Source organism: Watersipora subatra, chromosome 3 (genome assembly GCF_963576615.1).
Source record: "Watersipora subatra chromosome 3, tzWatSuba1.1, whole genome shotgun sequence".
NCBI classification, from domain to species: Eukaryota; Metazoa; Bryozoa; class Gymnolaemata; order Cheilostomatida; family Watersiporidae; genus Watersipora; species Watersipora subatra.
The window spans coordinates 46,590,489-46,613,901 of NC_088710.1; the positions used below are offsets into that span (position 1 = coordinate 46,590,489).

The following is a 23,413-nucleotide window of genomic DNA, read 5'->3' on the forward strand; positions in this document are numbered from 1 at the left end:
AGATAATATTGGCCCTAGCTTTTCCGTTATGGCAGCCGCAGCAGCTCACTGTTCCAAGAAAAAGGAAAGCTCCGGACGAATGGATGAGCCTCCAATCAGTAAGTATGACAAAAATAAACCATTTACCTATTAACCATATAAATTATAGAATGGGTTCAGTAAGTATTTAATTTATCGTTTTAAAGTACATCTAAATAATATGTACCTTTTTTATGCTTTAGAGAACCGATTCTTGGTACGAGAATGTCCTTTTAAAAAGTCTAGACGACAAATGGATTGAGAATGTCAGACTCCCTCAGGAAGTTGTAGACAGACTGTGCGATGAGGTGCAAGATGACATGGCACCAACAATTGAATGTGTGAGAACGCCAATTCCACTGAAAAAAGGTACATGCTCAACTATATGTATCACATTCAGTCGTCTTCGTGTTGTCGCTTGAATAAATTTGATGATTTAATTTTAAAATCAGTATTTTGCGAAACTAACATTACTGCAATCAGGTTAGCACACTTACAGTAATAACTTTTGTTGTTATAACTAACATGGAAGCAGATAGATGATGACGATTGATCCTTGTCAAACCTTTGTAACAAATTATGCTTCACTAGATATTCAGTGTTGCAACAAGCAAAATGAAGCTATTTTAGGGCATCTCTTATTTTTATGTTGCAGAATATGGTCATGCGCATGTCTAAAAAGTTATGCAATTATATTTTGAAAATTATATCTTGCCCCGTCTTTGTTTATTTTAGAGTTTGCATTGCTTTGTACAAGCTGGCATCTTGTGCAGAATATCGAGTGGTTGCAGAAGCGTTTGGAGTTAGTAAAGCTACCGTTCATCGATGTATGTACGGCTTCTGTGAAGCAATGGCCAAATGAAAGTCGCAATACATAAAATGGTATGAGCTCGAAGAAGCTTTACAGCTAGCTCACCATAACAGGCTGAAGTATTGTTACCCTCAAGCTATTGGAGCCATTGACGGGACACACATTGCAATCACTCCTCCTTCTGACGGATACTCAGATTTCATATGCCGCAAACAGTATCCTTCCATAGTTTTGCAGGCTGTAGTTGACCCACACTTCAAATTTAGGAATATCTACTGCAACACGCCTGGCTCAGCGCATGATGCGACTGTCTTCCACCGGTCACCTCTAGCAGGCTTTCTGGACGCTAGACTTCCAAAACATGACTTGATGATCAATGATGTTGCCGTGCCTTTGCACATTTTAGGTGATCCGGCTTACCTCATATCCGCACACATCATGAAAGGCTATCCGGGTAAAAATTTAACACCAGCGCAGGAAAGCTTTAACGTATACCTCAGCAGTACCCGCATGTCCGTCGAAATTGCATTTGGGAGATTGAAAAGCCGTTGGAGATGCTTGAGCAAGCGGTTGGATGTTGCATACACTGTAGTTCCACTGCTCATTACGACATGCTGCATGCTTCACAACATTTGTGAAAGTTTAAAAACTCCTGTACCACCTGCAGCTCAGGAACTCTTTCAGCAGCCAGTTACAATCTCCGACTTAACTACGGACAAGGAAGCACAACCGATTCGCGAAGCAATAAAGGACCATTTATCTGCCAACTATCCTTTGCGAAAATCTTTTCACTGCTAAGCCATATCTATGGAGCCTTATAATGCCCGGGTTTGCATCCCGAGTCGATAAACCGAGTTATCTTTGCGAAGCTAGGTTTGGTGGTCAAACATATCTTTTAAATTCATTGTCAATCTAACATTATACTAAAGAGTGTGTTTTGTCTGTCTTAACAATTTTATAAATCTAGTCATTATGTTACTTCCCCCATTTATATTACTCAAAATAACCTGTATCTTATAATCAATTATTGGTTCACAATCTTGCTGGTCAAATAAACCCTTGCGTAACTGTTACTTTATTTTGTTTCCAAGCTCATGCATATGTTTGAAATTCCGATTAACAGATCAATCCCTTACTATTGCACTTAAAAGACAAATCTATCAACTCGTTCATGTTGAAATTAATTTAATAGTATTGAAATGACAGTTGAATACGGGTACCTTGTCGGTAAGATCGGATGATCACAAACTATGCACAAAGTCAGTTACTTTGTTACTGATTGTGGTTGCCATGCAACAAGCAAATGAACTGCAGTATCAGAAAGCTGCAAGGTGGGGTTTGCCGACTTTCAATAGTTGAGTGATATTTGTAGGAAATAATATATTAAAGAAAAGTAATATGAATGACGATAATAATACGAATAATATTTAATAACAATAATGCCTGAAGACTAGATTAAGCTTGATTAACGTATTAATTAATCTAACAAATCATCAAGGGTAGATCTTGACTCCAAAAGAGCTGCAGAAATTGATTGAGCAGGAGATAGCGATAGGGGGTGAGAGGGTGACTGCACGGGGTGGTGAGAGGGTGATTGCACGGGGTGGTGAGCAGATGGTTGCACGGGGTGGTGAGCATGTGGTTGCACGGGGTGGTGAGCATGTGGTTGCACGGGGTGGTGAGCAGGTAGTTGCAGAGGCTGGTAAGAGGGTGATTGCAAAGGCGACTGAGCAGGTGGATGCAGAGACTGGTAAGAGGGTGTTTGTGAAAGTGGTCGAGTGGATAGTTGTGATGGTGGTTGTGTGGATAGTTGTGAAGGTGGTTGTGTGGATAGTTGCGAAGGAGGGTAAGAGGGTGATTGTAAAGGGGGTTGAGCGGGTGACTGAGAATGGTGGTACGCGGGTGACTGAGAATGGTGGTATGCGGGTGACTGAGAATGGTGGTACGCGGGTGATTGAGAAGGGTGGTGAGCTGGTGTTCGATAGTATTGGCTTTGTAACAAAGCATTGGTAAAAGCTGAAGTAACATCTTTCATTATGGATTTAAAACCACTCAACAAATGGTCATTGCTTTTCTCCAGCAATCTTCCCATCTTCTCATATACTTCATCAGAGGCTTCGGCCCTTCGTTTGCGAGAGAAGCCGCTTCTAGGAATGGTTCGAGAAGAAGATGTAGAAGGAGAAGATGCAGTAGAAGCAGATGCAGTAGAAGCAGATGCAGTAGAAGCAGATGCAGTAGAAGCAGATGCAGTAGAAGCAGATGCAGTAGAACCAGATGCAGAGGAAGCAGATACAGAGCAAGCAGATGCAGAAGCAGGTGCACAAAAAGAAGATACAGAAGAAAATGAAGATGCAGTTGTTAATGTGGTCGTTGATGTAGTCGTAGATGTGGCCATAGATGTTTGCTCTTCTCCTGTAGAATAAAACAAAGACAAAATGGTTATGTAATGTGTTTAAAGAAAGAACATCAAGTTCGATTTATTTATAATATAGCCTGGCTATGACAGTGTACTTTTTTAATTAAAACAAAGTTTTAAAGTTTGCGCAGAGCCATAAACATGTTGAGCTTCCTATAAACTTCACATCTCCTTAAATACCTTCGGCTCTCTGAAGTTCATCTGCATCGATCGCTGCTAGTCCAGGATTAACGTCATTAGCGATTGGTCGATGATCTAGGAGTCGCTGCATGTTTTCATAAAACCGCCAGCTTGACGGCGGAGCTCCTGAATAACAAGCAAATAGATAGCTATACAATCCAGATGTATTTTGGCACTTCAAACATTTACATTAAGTTTCTAACAAAACGTTATATGTAATATAATGCAATATGTGTGGTTCTTCCAGACTGGAAGGAAGGCTGAGGAAATTACCTACATGCATCGTAAAATTAAGAGGATCACAGTTTTAAATCAACGAAATTTAAAAATATATAGATAACCTTTTAGAAGTTCATCTGAGATTATTTTAGGCAATTTCCAGCTTCAATTTAAAAAATCACTCTGATTCATTTATTGTTTTTCTTTCAACAATTCCTACAGGTCTGCTACGTACATAGGCTAATCTAACCCATCTCGTATGCTATAACATCATTTTTCAGCTTAGATGTTGATATGCATGTATGTTAAGTCTGATGACAAAGATGACAAATTTCTGTTTAAAAACGACGATAATTATACTAGATCGACTAATTCAAATCAACCGTTTTTTACATTTTTCATACTTCACCACGTAACTTACCAGATTTAGAACACTCTCTCTTTTCCTCCAAATAGCGTTTCTTTAGGGCTTTCCATTTATTTCTAACTTGTTCGAAGCTCCTGCTGCCCTCCAGCTGATCCGCTAAACTTTTAAAAATTTCTTGGTTTCTTTGCACCTTTCCATCGATTCGTTTTTGCACGTTGTTTTCTTCAATTAGCAATAACATATTATGTATTTCTTCGTCGCTAAACGGTGTGTTTGGCATTATTTAATGATGAAATATATTACCAGTTATAAAAACGCGTGAAGCTGGCGGGCCAAGTACGAGCGGAAGTACTGAAAATGTTTAAAACTGAATAGCTGGTGCGGTACGTTAATGCGCTTCATTCGGATCATGCGCATCGGTACTGTTTCCATGATTCGCAAGCATGATGGATTCGATAAAGTTTTACGGATCACAAAACTCGCTTAGCTTGCGGATTATGCGGAAATTATACCGTTTCCATGACGCGGATAACTTGCGGATTGGCTCAAATTTGCGAATTATGCGGGTCATGGAAACGCAGTGTCAGCATTGTCATATTGCTTTGTGTCCTATAGCCGCCAACTAGAATAGGTTGACTGGTTCACCAGTGATTTGAATTCAGCTGGTCAAACATCCAAGCATAACCTTTTGCAGGCAATGTCATTTCTTAAAAAGAATTATCACAATCGATCAAAATTCACCAATCAGTGCGGCCGGTAATGTTAGCATTTCTCACATATAGCTGAGTTGAGTCAGCAAGATCATTTGATCACTACACGAGCATTCAAGTCCTCTAGAATCTCTTTAGAAAAGAACCTTGCCCTAGTTGATTCAACGCGATAATTTCTCTTCAGTTTAGTGAGTTACATGGAGGAGCTAAGGATAAGCTATATATCCTTTAGGTGAATACCTTAGCGGCGCCTGCCAACAGGTGCAATCGTCTGCTAGTGTAATGCAGCACACCTATTACGATGGCTATAAACTAATAATTCCACAATCACTGCCCCTTAGGTAACAAGAATGATTGTAATTAGCCTACTAGATATACTGGCTCATCATGCTTGAGGTTAATGACTCACAATTGGTTCTAATTTATATGTGCAATTCAAGTACCTTTACAACGGCAGCAAATGATACCTTGCGCAATTTTCTGATGTATGAAATTTGAAAATTTGGCTGTTTTTGGCAGCAAGTCCAGCTATATTATTCTGTAAACTTATCTACGCGTTCCTAGTTTGAGATTATATATATCTTCAATCAAATAATTAGCTAAAATCACCAAGGTCGGTTATATTTAGGCTATCAGAAGCAGTTTTTTATGCAGTGCTCAACCAATATTCTCCTTGTCACCTGCTCCAGCAGTTTTCAGTCTTTATAGTTAAACTATAAACACTATTAAGTACTAGATGCGACTATCCTTGTTTTTATGTAAGCTTGTATCCATATAAGCTTGTATCCATACAAGCTTGTATCTACATATTTGTGTGGTGGTACTGCCAGAAGATATTTGGCGAGTGCACGTACACCTCATGATGGAATATCTTTACTGAGTGCGTTACAACAGTAAAAAGTGATTATTAATGCCACTTTTAAAATTTCCGTTGTTGATAAGATATGAAGGAGCTGCAGTGGTTCAGTGGTTAGTGCGCTGGCATATAATCAGTTGGTCAGGGGTTCAAATCTCAGAAGAATCGTTTGTGTTGTTAGCAAGAGCAATCAGCCACAATTGTTCCTGACAAATTGTGGCTGGATGCCCGATATCAACTGTCTTTGTCATATGACACATAATATGGTAAAGACAACGTAGTGTAGTGGATTAGCTTGCTGGTCTGCAGACCCGGAGGTTCTGAGTTCAAATCCTCTGTGAAGCGGAGTTTGCATTCTTAAAGCTATTGTTATAGCTGGATGAACAAACAGCAAACACTGAGATTTATATAACTACTGTATATAGATTAAAGTAATTTTTAAACATACAGTATGCCCAGAAAGCAATAATGTAGCAGTTTTATTTTGTTTACATTGTATTTGTTTACACTTGAAAATCACTGAGCGATACAGTCTCAGTTTCACTAAGATTAGAGCAAAGTTATTGAACATATAGATCTACTACTGAATGCGCGGCGCTGCACGGGAATAAAAAACGTTTTTGCACAGAAAATCAACATTTATTTTCCATCTAACTTTTAAATGAAGGCCATTGTTTATTTCTGTGTTTGCTATTAGTTTAATTAATTTTATGCTATTTATACATATATTTATATAATTTTGGGAAAGTCTGGGCATGTATTTTTATCTAGTAGTTCGAGTGTACTAGATGAAGCATGAAGTGTTTAACTAATCGCCATAATTAACTAAACAAATATACCATAGTATGGCAAGGTGGTGTTGCGGTTGACACGCCTGTTTTTAAAATCGGTGTTTTCGAGTTGAATTCCAGTACGAAGTGGTTTTTCTTGTGTATTTTTATTTGCTATAACTAGACATACAACAGACCAACAAACAAACACTTAGATTTATATGTATACACTAGCTGTACTACCCGGCGTTGCTCAAGAAACGAAAAAGTTTTAATATTTTTGGACATAAGTCATTTCCACACCACCCAGGAGGTAGACAAATTACCCATTTTTGAAGGTGGCGGGTTTCCCAGTAGGCATATAAACCACCAAAAATGTATACATTTTCTATGGTAGTTTTATGAATCTTCATATGCAGCACATAGATGCTACCTAGATGTTGTCTCAGTGATCAGAAATCACTCAAGCGTATTTGGCTTTTTATCTAACACACTTCGGAGTCAACCTTGCTTGTAGAATGTTCTATTGTTGTATTAATCTTTTCCCTTCACTATTACCTTTGCCCTTCACAGTAAGGACTTTGTTTTATTTGTTTTTCTATCCGTTATAATAAAAAAGTGTTCGCAAACAGATAGGTGATAAAATTAAAGTTAAAATATGTTAAAACAAAGAGTTAAAATAAACATTAAAGAAATTTTAAAATATTCATACAAACAAAGAGAATTTCTTAAAATAGCAGTGATTGCAGAAGTTATTTAAATTCAAAGAAATAACGTAAAAACCATAAATAAAATAAAAGTTTTGTAATATTTGTAGACACGTCATTTTCACACCATCCAAGAAGTAGGCAAATGGCGCATTACCCATTTCTGTAAGGTGGTGGGTTGAAAAATGTATATACATGTAGATTATGTCGGTAGGGTAACAGCCAATGCATTTGGTTGCGTGAATAAATTATATATATAGTGTGCCATCTTCACAAAAGATTTTTACAGTATTATCAAATCATGATCTGTACTGTAGCTAAGAACTGCCCAGTTGTGCGAAGAAAGGGAGCGGTGCCGGGTGCTCCAGGAATCTCTCAGAGTCCTGGCTGTGCAGCACCACGAGCTTGAACAGCAGATCGAAACAAGTGTCGCCACTCACCTCTCCGACAACTCTATGGATGACTCAGATGACGAATTCTATGATTGTGATGTGTCGGAGAGCATAGGTGAGTGATGAAGTTTCTATGAATAATAGTTTATAAGTTATTTTTAACCCATATATCTATAAATAAGGTTTAAAGAAGATGTGGCATCGGTTTCATAATCGTTCAGCACTCGTATGCAGTAAAGCAGGTCAATAGCAGCCATGTAGTTAGGGAGCCAACTATTTTCTCGACTAACGGAAAAAACCTAATGCTTTAGGCAACACATTTCCACAAAAATTATTTGTCAATGGTTCTGTAAAACGTTGCTTGAAGTTTAAGTGACAGCAAGGTGAAATTGCATCCGTTTACATGTATACTACTATAGCCATGGTATTTTGTTTGCCGGCAATGATTTTGATGATACAAAAACAAAAAACCAGTTTCAAAGACAAAAACGCTTGTCATGCAATCTCCAAGCTGTGACTTAGAGGTTGACTTGCAACAAAACTGTAAAGTAGCAAGCATCTATATTTGAAACCGGCTTTCCAGTAGAACTCGAAGTGTTTGTCATAAACTAGTGCTACGAGACGTTTTATATTGAGCCCTTTGCTGGTCTTTCAATTCACGGGTTAACATTACGTGTCAAAACAATAACCAAAATGTTTGAGAGCGTCATCAAAATAAAGAGATTCCAAACTATCGATGGCTGCTATTAATTGTTTGTTTTTGAGCTTTTAAAAGCTTGTAATCACATTTCTACATATTTTGAACTTACAACACAACAGAGTAAGACATGGTGAACCTTTTGATACCAAACAACTGTAATTGTCGATGTATGAGTTATGATGTCGATACCGATGATTAGCTAGTGTGGGAACTTATGTTGGTCTTGGTAGCTATTCTAATAAGTTTTCTCTATCTATTCACCATATTGTACAGAATTTGTACTCCTAACTACTGACTTGTGTACAGAGCTTGTACTACTACTGACTAGTGTACAGAGCTTGTACTCCTAACTACTTACTTGTGTACAGAGCTAGTACACTTAACTGCTGACTTGTGTACAGAGTTTGTACTCCTTACTACTGACTATTGTTAAAAGTACGAGTACACTCATTTCCATTACCCAACATGGCAAGTAATTATAGTCAAAGGGTTGAAGCAGATTCCATAATTACTGAACAGGCCCATGCCACATGTATACCCTGCATTAATTGCATTCATTTTGAAGTGGTGGTTATAAAATTGCATCAGTCGGCTTGCGTGTTTCATCTTGTGGAGTTGTCTCGTCTTTTGTAGTGCGCTAGCGAAAGATTCTTACTTTACACAAATTAGAAATTTAAAAAATTTGTCAGTAAAAACTAGCTATTCTCAGGAGCTATTTATTTAAAACCTATTAGCATATATGCTCTTTTTCATGGACAAAAAGTTCAAATGAATAATTTGCAGATACCGTAAATCCTCGTATATAAGTCGCATCTGTGAACCTAAAATTGGTAGGTTCCAAAGCTGCATTCACAATTTTAAATTTAAAGTTGTATTTTGTCTTTCTCGATAACATGTGTTACAAAATGCACTCACTGATTTGGCACTTGCTTACTGTAAAGTAATTTTCCGAAGGCGTAGCGCATAGCCCCGTAAAGGTGAGAGCACTCATTGGTCAATTGCCATCTTGTCAGCCAAAGCGCATATGTGATGACAGACAGCTATATACCTAAAACTCAAATTACAACCTTTAAAGTTTGGTGTACTGCTCATACACAAGGATTTACGGTGATCTAGTTGTAAGAACAAGTGATTTTCTATAATTAATTAACGTTGCAGTTGTTTCCAGGTGGTATTTTGCAAAGATCATCAATCTTTCTGGCCATTTTCATGAAAATGTTAATAAACATGGTTTTTGAGCAAAATTACACAGAAATATTATTGAAACACCAATATATAATGTTTTTGGCTGCTACTAATGCAATAAAAATGTATGCTGGCAGTTAACCTTTAAGTCAGCCTAAGATTTGTCACGAAAACTGATCATATACAGTCAAACCTTGACAAGCGAAGTTTGTCCTTTCCGATGTTTGCTTACCCTAGTACACTTATATTTCGCTAGTATTTAGTTTCGTGAGTAGCATACAGAGTAAAATTTCGCTGCCACTTAATTTCGCAGCTCTGATGAGTGCGAAAATATAGTGATGTGAAAATAAATGCAGTGGAACAAACATAATTAGGTTCTTCAGGTTCAGTTCACCGATAAAAAAAATTTCAATTTGTGACTAGTTTGTAATTGTGAACCGCAGGTAGAATGGTGTGGGCAAGGTCGATAAAGCAATTTGATCGCTTGCTGCCATTTGTTTCTTGGACTATCAACAGGCCCCTGTTCCCTGGGGCAGCTGGCCAGCAGAGCCGCCCCAACTTTTTGGGAATTTTTCACGGCTAAGTACAGTCCAACTTGGATAACTCGCCCTCGGATAAAATGTAACATTTCATCTCAAACACAAGGTTAACTCGAATGGATTTGTTTGGTCAGTTCCAACGCAATGATAAATTGCTTCAGATAACTTGACCTCAAAATCATTTATTCGAAAAGTTATTTGCCCAACGGCCATGGACACGGGTTTTTATCGCTGTAGAATATCACTTCATTCCAAGCCATAGAGACAAACATCAACTTTTAGTAGTTCTTAGGCGTCATTATTATCATCATCAGCGACAAAATATTCTTGTTAACGACTTTTATAAAGGTTTGCAAAAGATCAAGTTTTACCAAACACCCGCTTGGCCATGTCCCATCGAAAGCATAAAACCTCCGAATGAACTTAAAATAAAATCCGTAAAAGTGATCTTTGTTAAAACGCTCAAAAGAAAAACATGTCTTTTTTTCTGAGCTTTTTAACTTTGGTCAAGTTTTGCCTATTTTAATTTAAAAACGTCTCGTCATTCACATCACCTAAAACAAGACAAATCTCAAAAAATAGATAAATGTTGATACTTTCCAATAAAAATTTTTAAAACTTCACACGAGAGGCCCGACTGAGGCCCTACATGAGAGAAACCTGTTGGGGGCTTACACCGCCCCCCTCCACACCTTAGGTGTTCATAACTAGTCGCCTAACATTAGCCGCCCCAACTTGCAACCAGTGAATACAGGCCTGACTATCAATGAACAAAGCTATTTAATTTCGCGTTTTCGCTCGTTCGTTATGATAGTTTAGTTTCGCACATGGAATTTCCGCGAGATGATGACTGCGAAAACGCGAAAGTTAGATGAGGCGAATACATAAGTGTCCTAGGGTATGCACTCATATCCTGGAGCAAATACTCGTACAAGAATATTTCATTTAATCAGTCACGCAGATCAAAAACTCACTGATGAGTACTTGAGATGATTGCATATATAGCATTGAAAGGTATCATACTAAATTATGTTCAAACTAAAGATGCCATATATGTAGGAAACTAAATAAATGCAAATAAAGCAATAATCAAGAAAAGCCTCTTATTGCCATATCACTTTTACTTTAATGGTAGGTGAACTGAGGTGGTTTTGCTTCAATTGTATTTTATTTTTAATTACCAAGGTAAACCTTGTTCATTTAAGCTCTTTTTTGTTTGGTACTACTTTTCTTTCTCTGCGGTAGCTACTGGATCGCTTTAGAGATTCTTTAAATAATCGATTTAAACATGTTCATGTTTGTCTCTTTTTTTTTAATCTTTGAAAAAAGCACAACTTTCTTATTCTCACCACCACTACTACTCATCATAGACTTCTTTGCATCTATGATTAATGAACTAAGAAGACAAAGGGGCAACCTCGAGCAACGTAGAACCCATACTATCCACAGGAAACTGTTTACAGTTGTACTGTTTTAAAAACTGCAAAGTTTGAAGAACCTCTGGATGTCAAGTGTTGGAAATTGCTTTTAGTGGTGAAACAAGTATTCGCTCCAATTTTATGTTACAAGTCAAAAAATTCATATGTATAAGTCATCGTAAGTTGTCGTAAGTCATCGTAAGTTGTGATTTGACTGATGTAAATAGTTAAGGGTCTATTGCTATCAGACTTATTTTTTAGGAACATATTGTTAAGTAAATTTAAATCTATTGTGGCCCGTGTCTATCAATATGAGTTGTATTACATTGCTATTGCAATAGCTCAAAAGTCAGCGAAATATAAAATTAGTTGATATTTGTTTCGTTTTAAAAGATTACAAGAACGTGCATGCAATTGCTCCCAGCTTTAGGCTGCACCAAAAATATAAAAACAGCAAATTCCTTTCAAATTTGATTATATACGGATAGATAAAGCATTTTAACTGGATGGAACGATCACAGGATCTCAATCCATAATTGGTTTTGGGGTAAATTCTAGTATGAGGAGTTTACTGGTGGAAGTAATGACACACCTTCCTGAACGAACAAGAGCTTCTGTTTGCTTTCAGATGTTTTAGTTAGATTAACAGAAGGTTCAATACAATGAGCTGTCACTCTTGCAATTATGTTTATCTCACCTATGTTTTGTGAATTCTTTGACACACCAATGCAAGCGCTCTGTTTCGTGTCAGTTAGCCTACCGCTACTTTAGCCGTTGTATGAAAGTACTGCGCTCGTGCTTTGTGTATGCGAGTTATTGCTCATCTTTACTGGGTGTGTGCTTGTGTGTAATCAGTTCTAATGCCCAGTAGTAGGGGGTTACAGCTTATTTACTGGCAAATTTATGACGCCATAAAAATATAGAAAAAGACAGCTATAGGACTCATGGGTCACATAATTCTTCATGTGAAAGGTTTGTTATCAGGGTGGCAGAGTTAGTTAGATTCATACTCTTCTTCAAAGGTTTACCGCGGGACGGATACCTAGTCAAAACAATTTCACACCTATAGGTTTGAGCTGACAGACCTTCATCAAACAGGAGAACAGTAAATTCAACAAGCATATACTCACATCTGAAAATACTATGATGATAAAGTTGTAATCTTTCTGTTGTACAGGGGAGTGTCTATTTAATACTTTTACACTGCGAGTTGCTCACCATAAATTTCATGTTGTTGAGATGGAAGTTTAGCTCAAGAGAAGTTTGCACTTGATTTTCTTTAATAGTCAAATCCTCACATGTATAAGTTAAGACCATGATGCCGGTCCTTCAGAGACCAAAGTTATGTGGTAGTTGTTTGTTTAATACTTCAGCAGAAACTGGAAGCATTATTGTAGTTCAAATGTAGATGGGAAAGGATGCATAGTGCATGTTTTTAAATGCAAACCCACAGCAGGATGCACACAATATACACTAAAGCTACACCAGTACACACAATATACCATAGGTAAACTACAATGGTGCACATAATATACCGTAGGTAAACTACAGCAGTATACACACAATATACCGTAGGTAAACTATAGCACTATACAAACAATATACCGTAGGTAAACTATAGCACTATACAAACGATATACTGTAGGTAAACTACAGCACTATACACACAATATACTGTAGGTAAAGACATTCTTAGTGTACCGCAACTGAATAAAATTAATATTTCAATTAATTATAATGTCATGGGCAGTTTCGATGCACAAGCTAGGCATATACGAGGGGTGATCATAAAGTTCCCGGAATCGTTTTCCTAGTCAAATATAAGACCATGTGCAGTTGTTTTGATTGTTCCATGTTGCTAAGCAGCACGGGATTTCCCCATAGCCAAAGTTTTACGCTTGTCAGAGCACCCGCAATGAAGTTATAGTAGGTAATGTCAAGGTCATTTTTTATCATTCGTCGGATTTTTCGAAAATGAATGAAGTAGAAGAGCAACGCGTTTGTGTAAAATTTTGTGTAAAACTTGGAAAGTCCGGTGCTGAGACGCTCCAAATGTTACGAACAGCTTATGGAGACTCTGCCCTTAAGAAAACAGCCTGTTATGAATGGCACAAAAGATTTAGAGAGGGAAGAACAAGTACTAAAGATGATGACTGCATGGGCAGACCGGCAACTTCAAGGACCACAACTGCCACAGACCTTGTGAGGCAGCAGGTGATGGGAGATAGGCGATTGACTATACGGGAAATATCAGCAGAAAGTGGGCTTTCTTATGGTACATGTCATCTTATTCTCACTGAAGATTTAGGCATGAGAAGGATCTCTGCAAAGATGGTACCCAAACTGCTCACTGACGACCAAAAAGAAAAAAGAGTTAGCTGTTGTATCGAACTAAAAGATGCTTTAACACAAGATCCTGACTTTATTTCAAAAGTTGTGACTGGGGATGAAAGTTGGGTCTATGGTTATGACCCAGAGACCAAATCACAAAGTTCTCAATGGAAATCCCCTGGCTCTCCTAGGCCTAAAAAAGCTAGAATGTCTCGCTCAAATGTAAAAACGCTGCTGATAACATTTTTCGACATTAGAGGTGTGGTACACTCTGAATTTCTGCCACATGGTCAAACTGTGAATCAGCATGTGTACAAAGACATTCTGATAAGACTTAGAGACAGTATCAGAAGGAAACGTCGAGATTTGTGGCTCTCAGGTGACTGGTACCTACACCATGACAATGCTCCGGCTCACACCTCATTGATGGTACGTCAGTATTTGGCAAAAAATAAGGGGACTGTGCTTAACCATCCCCCTTATTCACCTGATTTAGCACCATGTGACTTCTACCTATTCCCCAAAGTCAAATTGACAATGAAAGGTGAAAGATTTGACGACATACCAACTATTCAAGAAAATGTGACGAGACAACTCCGAAGCCTTACGGAAAGTGATTTCCAGCATTGCATGGATCAGTGGAAACACAGATGGGACAAGTGCATAGCAAGCTCAGACGATTACTTTGAAGGGGACAGTTTAAATTAAGTGATTACGATTAACGGTTTTTGTGTACTGAGACAATTCCTGGAACTTTACGATCGCCCCTCGTATATATTGATATTTCTAGCATTGAAAGTAATAGGACAGCTTAGAATATGGATCCTCAAAGTGAATACCGTTAACAGAAACTGCCTCCATAGGTATGTAATTGAGCCCTTTAGCTAAGTGTACAGCTTGTTCAGAGATTGACAGTATAGCTAATCTTAGTAAGTATTGCTTTTTCTGAGTCTCCAAATCACAAGAAATACTATAGTCAATTTCTCCTCGTAGTGTTGCGAGATTGTCATGTTTATTACTAAATTTCCATCAATGTTCTATCTATACAGGTACATTGAAAACAAATATACTTGTAGCTATGGAGTTGTGTCCACTATCGGGTTGCAACTCTTCATGTTCATGCCGATTGTTCGCTATTTGTGTATAGATATTAGCTGAAGCCACTTGGCTTACTACAGTATTTTATGAAAATTTAAAAATGCAGCCTGATTGTTTCGCTTGATATCGTTATTTGATATTGATATTTCATTCGTAATCAATATCGTTTGATATTGATATTCTTTGATATCAATATTGTTTGATATCAATATCGTTTGATAAGGCTAGCTTATTTGCAAATGGGTTTATTTCATTCTACAGAAGTGAATTCTAATCGTAACAGCCTACCTGCAGCGTCCAGTTCAGATGGAGGTAATCCGAACAACACAACAGACCATTCCAGAGTCAGGTCTATACAGCAGCGTAACTGGATGGGCCGGTAAGCTTTTTTGTGTTCTTAGTTTTTTCGTAGATGCCTGACATTTCAGGCATCTAGGGCATCTAGGGCATGTACAGACGGTTTTACTGCTACAACTGTGTGGGAGCTTATGTCTCAGCAGGTTTTACATTGACTCTAAGGAAAAAGTAATAAGAATATCTAATTGAAAAGAGTAGACAACTCATAGACTATGTTTGTATAACTTTTCGTTACATGTCAAAACACAAATGAGTAGACTGAAATCCAGAATTATTTGGTGAGTTGAACAAGCGTGTTTTAAAAGTTGGTAATCTAATAGAATTGTAGAGGAGTTGGTATAGTGACTTGAAGGTTGAAGGTGACTTGAAGGTTGAAGGTGACTTGAAGGTTGAAGGTGACTTGAAGGTTGAAGGTGACTTGAAGGTTGAAGGTGATTTGAAGGTTGAAGGTGACTTGAAGGTTGAAGGTGACTTGAAGGTTGAAGGTGACTTGAAGGTTGAAGGTGACTTGAAGGTTGAAGTATCCGAAAGGCCTGGTGTGAGGCTGAGACTATTTTCTTGAGTATAAACTTGATTAAAATTGTTATTCTCCAAATTTTCAACAATATACCTGTGATTATATATACATATATATTATATATATAGTCATTAGTTTTCCTTTTTGTTAAAAGTACCTGTTAAGGTTTACATTGCACTGAAGCACTGCTCTTGCCTGTGCTAAATAGACTCACGGCATCAATTATTTTATTAAAGTATGAAAACACGGTTAACCGAGTCTTCCAAACATTGAGTATTTATTATTCTGGATATAAAGTTCCTAGGTTCCTAGGTTGTCATCTAGAGACCAGATAGAGTTACAGCTTCTATTTAAGTCTGGTCAGCTATGATGAAAACCTGTGAGCTGTGAATTCATTACTCTACTAGAAGTTGAAAAATTATTACATATGATTGGGTAGATATCAGTTTCCCAAAAAGACAGCTTTATAGTATGACTAATTTTAGCTGACACGATCCAGTTAGTTAGTTTAACAGCTGGTCTCTGGTGTTGGGCTAATATGGTCGATCAAGCCTTTTTGTTAGGCTGGTTTATATGTCTATTCTTTATCTATACTAGTACTCTGGCAGTTTAGTGCGCCATAAGAGGTTGTCAGGTATGCTGATAAAGCGCAGGGAATAAGTATGTGTAAAATTATTCAAAAAAAATGCCAGACGTGTGATTGGCGCAGCTTTGAGAATTTTAGGCCACTATGCCGAATGTCATGCGTTTAAATCCCACATAAAGCAATATTTTATCCCAACTTCTAACCGTGGTTTCGGACAAATAAAAACATCACTTCTTATGGTGAAGATTCTTCTATTAAAGATGAATGTGAAGACACCATCAAACATGAATGTGACACCATCAAACATGAATGTGACACCATCAAACATGAATGTGACACCATCAAACATGAATGTGACACCATCAAACATGAATCTGACACCATCAAACATGAATGTGACACCATCAAACATGAATGTGACACCATCAAACATGAATGTGACACCATCAAACATGAATGTGACACCATCAAACATGAATGTGACACCATCAAACATGAATGTGACACCATCAAACATGAATGTGACACCATCAAACATGAATGTGACACCATCAAACATGAATGTGACACCATCAAACATGAATGTGACACCATCAAACATGAATGTGACACCATCAAACATGAATGTGACACCATCAAACATGAATGTGACACCATCAAACATGAATGCTGTTTAAGATGAACTCGCACAAAATTCGAGCAGATTTTATCAAAAAGTATCGGTATTATTTCTATCATTTGGGATTGCTTTTTATGTTTGGGGTGGTCTGTCTGCCAGGATGTCTCAAGATTAAAATCAATAAAACTTGGTTGTGGTTAAAACACTCAGAAGAAAACTAGGTGCCAAATGACGTCACTAGGTGCTATAATTGATATCAGCCATTGCGTGGAAGTTGCAGCGTTACATGTCTCTATTCTGTCAGTCTCTTTGCAAATATTGACATCGTAATTACATGATGTCACTCGTTTGATCTAATTGTTTTAATCGCGATCAGGTTTTGCCGATTTTAATCTGGAAATATCTTGGCTGTCGGATCATCTCATGCATCAAAAACAATCGCAAATCACAGAAAAATATCGATACTTTCTGATAAAATCTACCTAAATTTTGTACTAACTCATCTTTAATTAAGTATTGTGGTACCACAACAGTGACACCTATAAGGATGTAGGATATGTATCTATAAATGGTAATTAAGTATTGTGGTACCACAACAGTGACACCTATAAGGATGTAGGATATGTGTCTATGAATAGTTATTAAGTATTGTGGTACCACAACAGTGACACCTATAAGGATGTAGGATATGTATCTATGAATAGTTATTAAGTATTGTGGTACCACAACAGTGACACCTATAAGGATGTAGGATATGTATCTATGAATAGTTATTAAGTATTGTGGTACCACAACAGTGACACCTATAAGGATGTAGGATATGTATCTATAAATGGTTATTAAGTATTGTGGTACCACAACAGTGACACCTATAAGGATGTAGGATATGTATCTATAAATAGTTATTAAGTATTGTGGTACCACAACAGTGACACCTATAAGGATGTAGGATATGTATCTATAAATAGTTATTAAGTATTGTGGTACCACAACAGTGACACCTATAAGGATGTAGGATATGTATCTATGAATGGTTATTAAGTATTGTGGTACCACAACAGTGACACCTATAAGGATGTAGGATATGTATCTATAAATAGTTATTAAGTATTGTGGTACCACAACAGTGACACCTATAAGGATGTAGGATATGTATCTATGAATGGTTATTAAGTATTGTGGTACCACAACAGTGACACCTATAAGGATGTAGGATATGTATCTATGAATAGTTATTAAGTATTGTGGTACCACAACAGTGACACCTATAAGGATGTAGGATATGTATCTATAAATGGTTATTAAGTATTGTGGTACCACAACAGTGACACCTATAAGGATGTAGGATATGTATCTATGAATAGTTATTAAGTATTGTGGTACCACAACAGTGACACCTATAAGGATGTAGGATATGTATCTATAAATGGTTATTAAGTATTGTGGTACCACAACAGTGACACCTATAAGGATGTAGGATATGTATCTATAAATGGTTATTAAGTATTGTGGTACCACAACAGTGACACCTATAAGGATGTAGGATATGTATCTATGAATGGTTATTAAGTATTGTGGTACCACAACAGTGACACCTATAAGGATGTAGGATATGTATCTATGAATAGTTATTAAGTATTGTGGTACCACAACAGTGACACCTATAAGGATGTAGGATATGTATCTATGAATAGTTATTAAGTATTGTGGTACCACAACAGTGACACCTATAAGGATGTAGGATATGTATCTATAAATAGTTATTAAGTATTGTGGTACCACAACAGTGACACCAATAAGGATGTAGGATATGTATCTATAAATAGTTATTAAGTATTGTGGTACCACAACAGTGACACCTATAAGGATGTAGGATATGTATCTATGAATAGTTATTAAGTATTGTGGTACCACAACAGTGACACCTATAAGGATGTAGGATATGTGTCTATGAATAGTTATTAAGTATTGTGGTACCACAACAGTGACACCTATAAGGATGTAGGATATGTATCTATGAATAGTTATTAAGTATTGTGGTACCACAACAGTGACACCTATAAGGATGTAGGATATGTGTCTATGAATAGTTATTAAGTATTGTGGTACCACAACAGTGACACCTATAAGGATGTAGGATATGTATCTATGAATAGTTATTAAGTATTGTGGTACCACAACAGTGACACCTATAAGGATGTAGGATATGTATCTATAAATAGTTATTAAGTATTGTGGTACCACAACAGTGACACCTATAAGGATGTAGGATATGTATCTATGAATGGTTATTAAGTATTGTGGTACCACAACAGTGACACCTATAAGGATGTAGGATATGTATCTATAAATGGTTATTAAGTATTGTGGTACCACAACAGTGACACCTATAAGGATGTAGGATATGTATCTATGAATAGTTATTAAGTATTGTGGTACCACAACAGTGACACCTATAAGGATGTAGGATATGTATCTATGAATGGTTATTAAGTATTGTGGTACCACAACAGTGACACCTATAAGGATGTAGGATATGTATCTATAAATAGTTATTAAGTATTGTGGTACCACAACAGTGACACCTATAAGGATGTAGGATATGTATCTATGAATAGTTATTAAGTATTGTGGTACCACAACAGTGACACCTATAAGGATGTAGGATATGTATCTATGAATAGTTATTAAGTATTGTGGTACCACAACAGTGACACCTATAAGGATGTAGGATATGTATCTATGAATGGTTATTAAGTATTGTGGTACCACAACAGTGACACCTATAAGGATGTAGGATATGTATCTATAAATAGTTATTAAGTATTGTGGTACCACAACAGTGACACCTATAAGGATGTAGGATATGTATCTATAAATGGTTATTAAGTATTGTGGTACCACAACAGTGACACCTATAAGGATGTAGGATATGTATCTATGAATAGTTATTAAGTATTGTGGTACCACAACAGTGACACCTATAAGGATGTAGGATATGTATCTATAAATGGTTATTAAGTATTGTGGTACCACAACAGTGACACCTATAAGGATGTAGGATATGTATCTATGAATGGTTATTAAGTATTGTGGTACCACAACAGTGACACCTATAAGGATGTAGGATATGTATCTATAAATAGTTATTAAGTATTGTGGTACCACAACAGTGACACCTATAAGGATGTAGGATATGTATCTATGAATAGTTATTAAGTATTGTGGTACCACAACAGTGACACCTATAAGGATGTAGGATATGTATCTATAAATGGTTATTAAGTATTGTGGTACCACAACAGTGACACCTATAAGGATGTAGGATATGTATCTATGAATAGTTATTAAGTATTGTGGTACCACAACAGTGACACCTATAAGGATGTAGGATATGTATCTATAAATGGTTATTAAGTATTGTGGTACCACAACAGTGACACCTATAAGGATGTAGGATATGTATCTATGAATAGTTATTAAGTATTGTGGTACCACAACAGTGACACCTATAAGGATGTAGGATATGTATCTATGAATGGTTATTAAGTATTGTGGTACCACAACAGTGACACCTATAAGGATGTAGGATATGTATCTATAAATAGTTATTAAGTATTGTGGTACCACAACAGTGACACCTATAAGGATGTAGGATATGTATCTATGAATAGTTATTAAGTATTGTGGTACCACAACAGTGACACCTATAAGGATGTAGGATATGTATCTATAAATGGTTATTAAGTATTGTGGTACCACAACAGTGACACCTATAAGGATGTAGGATATGTATCTATGAATAGTTATTAAGTATTGTGGTACCACAACAGTGACACCTATAAGGATGTAGGATATGTATCTATAAATGGTTATTAAGTATTGTGGTACCACAACAGTGACACCTATAAGGATGTAGGATATGTATCTATGAATGGTTATTAAGTATTGTGGTACCACAACAGTGACACCTATAAGGATGTAGGATATGTATCTATAAATAGTTATTAAGTATTGTGGTACCACAACAGTGACACCTATAAGGATGTAGGATATGTATCTATGAATGGTTATTAAGTATTGTGGTACCACAACAGTGACACCTATAAGGATGTAGGATATGTATCTATGAATAGTTATTAAGTATTGTGGTACCACAACAGTGACACCTATAAGGATGTAGGATATGTATCTATGAATGGTTATTAAGTATTGTGGTACCACAACAGTGACACCTATAAGGATGTAGGATATGTATCTATAAATAGTTATTAAGTATTGTGGTACCACAACAGTGACACCTATAAGGATGTAGGATATGTATCTATGAATAGTTATTAAGTATTGTGGTACCACAACAGTGACACCTATAAGGATGTAGGATATGTATCTATAAATGGTTATTAAGTATTGTGGTACCACAACAGTGACACCTATAAGGATGTAGGATATGTATCTATGAATGGTTATTAAGTATTGTGGTACCACAACAGTGACACCTATAAGGATGTAGGATATGTATCTATAAATAGTTATTAAGTATTGTGGTACCACAACAGTGACACCTATAAGGATGTAGGATATGTATCTATGAATGGTTATTAAGTATTGTGGTACCACAACAGTGACACCTATAAGGATGTAGGATATGTATCTATGAATAGTTATTAAGTATTGTGGTACCACAACAGTGACACCTATAAGGATGTAGGATATGTATCTATGAATAGTTATTAAGTATTGTGGTACCACAACAGTGACACCTATAAGGATGTAGGATATGTATCTATGAATGGTTATTAAGTATTGTGGTACCACAACAGTGACACCTATAAGGATGTAGGATATGTATCTATGAATAGTTATTAAGTATTGTGGTACCACAACAGTGACACCTATAAGGATGTAGGATATGTATCTATGAATGGTTATTAAGTATTGTGGTACCACAACAGTGACACCTATAAGGATGTAGGATATGTATCTATAAATAGTTATTAAGTATTGTGGTACCACAACAGTGACACCTATAAGGATGTAGGATATGTATCTATGAATAGTTATTAAGTATTGTGGTACCACAACAGTGACACCTATAAGGATGTAGGATATGTATCTATAAATGGTTATTAAGTATTGTGGTACCACAACAGTGACACCTATAAGGATGTAGGATATGTATCTATAAATGGTTATTAAGTATTGTGGTACCACAACAGTGACACCTATAAGGATGTAGGATATGTATCTATGAATAGTTATTAAGTATTGTGGTACCACAACAGTGACACCTATAAGGATGTAGGATATGTATCTATAAATGGTTATTAAGTATTGTGGTACCACAACAGTGACACCTATAAGGATGTAGGATATGTGTCTATGAATAGTTATTAAGTATTGTGGTACCACAACAGTGACACCTATAAGGATGTAGGATATGTATCTATGAATGGTTATTAAGTATTGTGGTACCACAACAGTGACACCTATAAGGATGTAGGATATGTATCTATAAATAGTTATTAAGTATTGTGGTACCACAACAGTGACACCTATAAGGATGTAGGATATGTATCTATAAATGGTTATTAAGTATTGTGGTACCACAACAGTGACACCTATAAGGATGTAGGATATGTATCTATAAATAGTTATTAAGTATTGTGGTACCACAACAGTGACACCTATAAGGATGTAGGATATGTATCTATGAATGGTTATTAAGTATTGTGGTACCACAACAGTGACACCTATAAGGATGTAGGATATGTATCTATGAATAGTTATTAAGTATTGTGGTACCACAACAGTGACACCTATAAGGATGTAGGATATGTATCTATGAATAGTTATTAAGTATTGTGGTACCACAACAGTGACACCTATAAGGATGTAGGATATGTATCTATGAATAGTTATTAAGTATTGTGGTACCACAACAGTGACACCTATAAGGATGTAGGATATGTATCTATAAATAGTTATTAGGTGTGCGTACAGTCAACTGAAGTAACTCAGTTTTATGGATAGTGACCTCACAGGTCTGAACTGAACAAAGGAAATTGACATCACTTTAGCTATTTCCTGTTCTATGTCCATGCAATCACATTGGCTGCTTTCTTAATTATGATTAAATCAGCAGTTTGTGGAGAAATAAAGTAAATATATTGCATTCACTAATAATAAGTCGTCCAATCAAAATAAGACTTTAGTTGCGTTGGGCTGAATCAAATTGTGTATGGACGATGCTGTTCAATTCTCGACTCTGCCCACAGCTCCCAATTTTGGAAGCTTAGTTCTGCTTGCCGCGTCACCACCCCATCTATTCTCCACCCTCATCACCCATCATCATACCCCATCATCATCATCATACATGCTCTGTTATCAAACATAGAGTTTTAGGGAGTTTTTAAACGTTAAAAATTCTATGGAATGAGGAGAAACTCATGTAAAAACTGTTCAATTCCAATTTAAGTTACTTGACTTTAGTTTTCAATCTAAGTCACTTAGTTCATAAGAATATAGTGTTTGCATATATGTTTAATATGAAATTAGTTTTATTCAAATTTTGTAACCCAAAATTTGTTTTAAAAAAATGTATATATATTGATAGA

At 36.5% G+C, this 23,413-nt stretch overlaps 1 protein-coding gene across 1 annotated transcript in view; it reads left to right on the forward strand.

The window, feature by feature from the left end:
* The window catches only part of LOC137391955 (oxysterol-binding protein-related protein 1-like), an 88,929-nt gene that overhangs the window by 44,414 nt on the left and 21,102 nt on the right, over positions 1-23,413 (forward strand). Inside the window, exons 14-15 of the mRNA XM_068078530.1 lie at positions 7,372-7,561; positions 14,979-15,096. Of these exons, the coding sequence (XP_067934631.1) occupies positions 7,372-7,561; positions 14,979-15,096 (308 nt within the window). The remainder of the gene's footprint in view (positions 1-7,371; positions 7,562-14,978; positions 15,097-23,413) is intronic.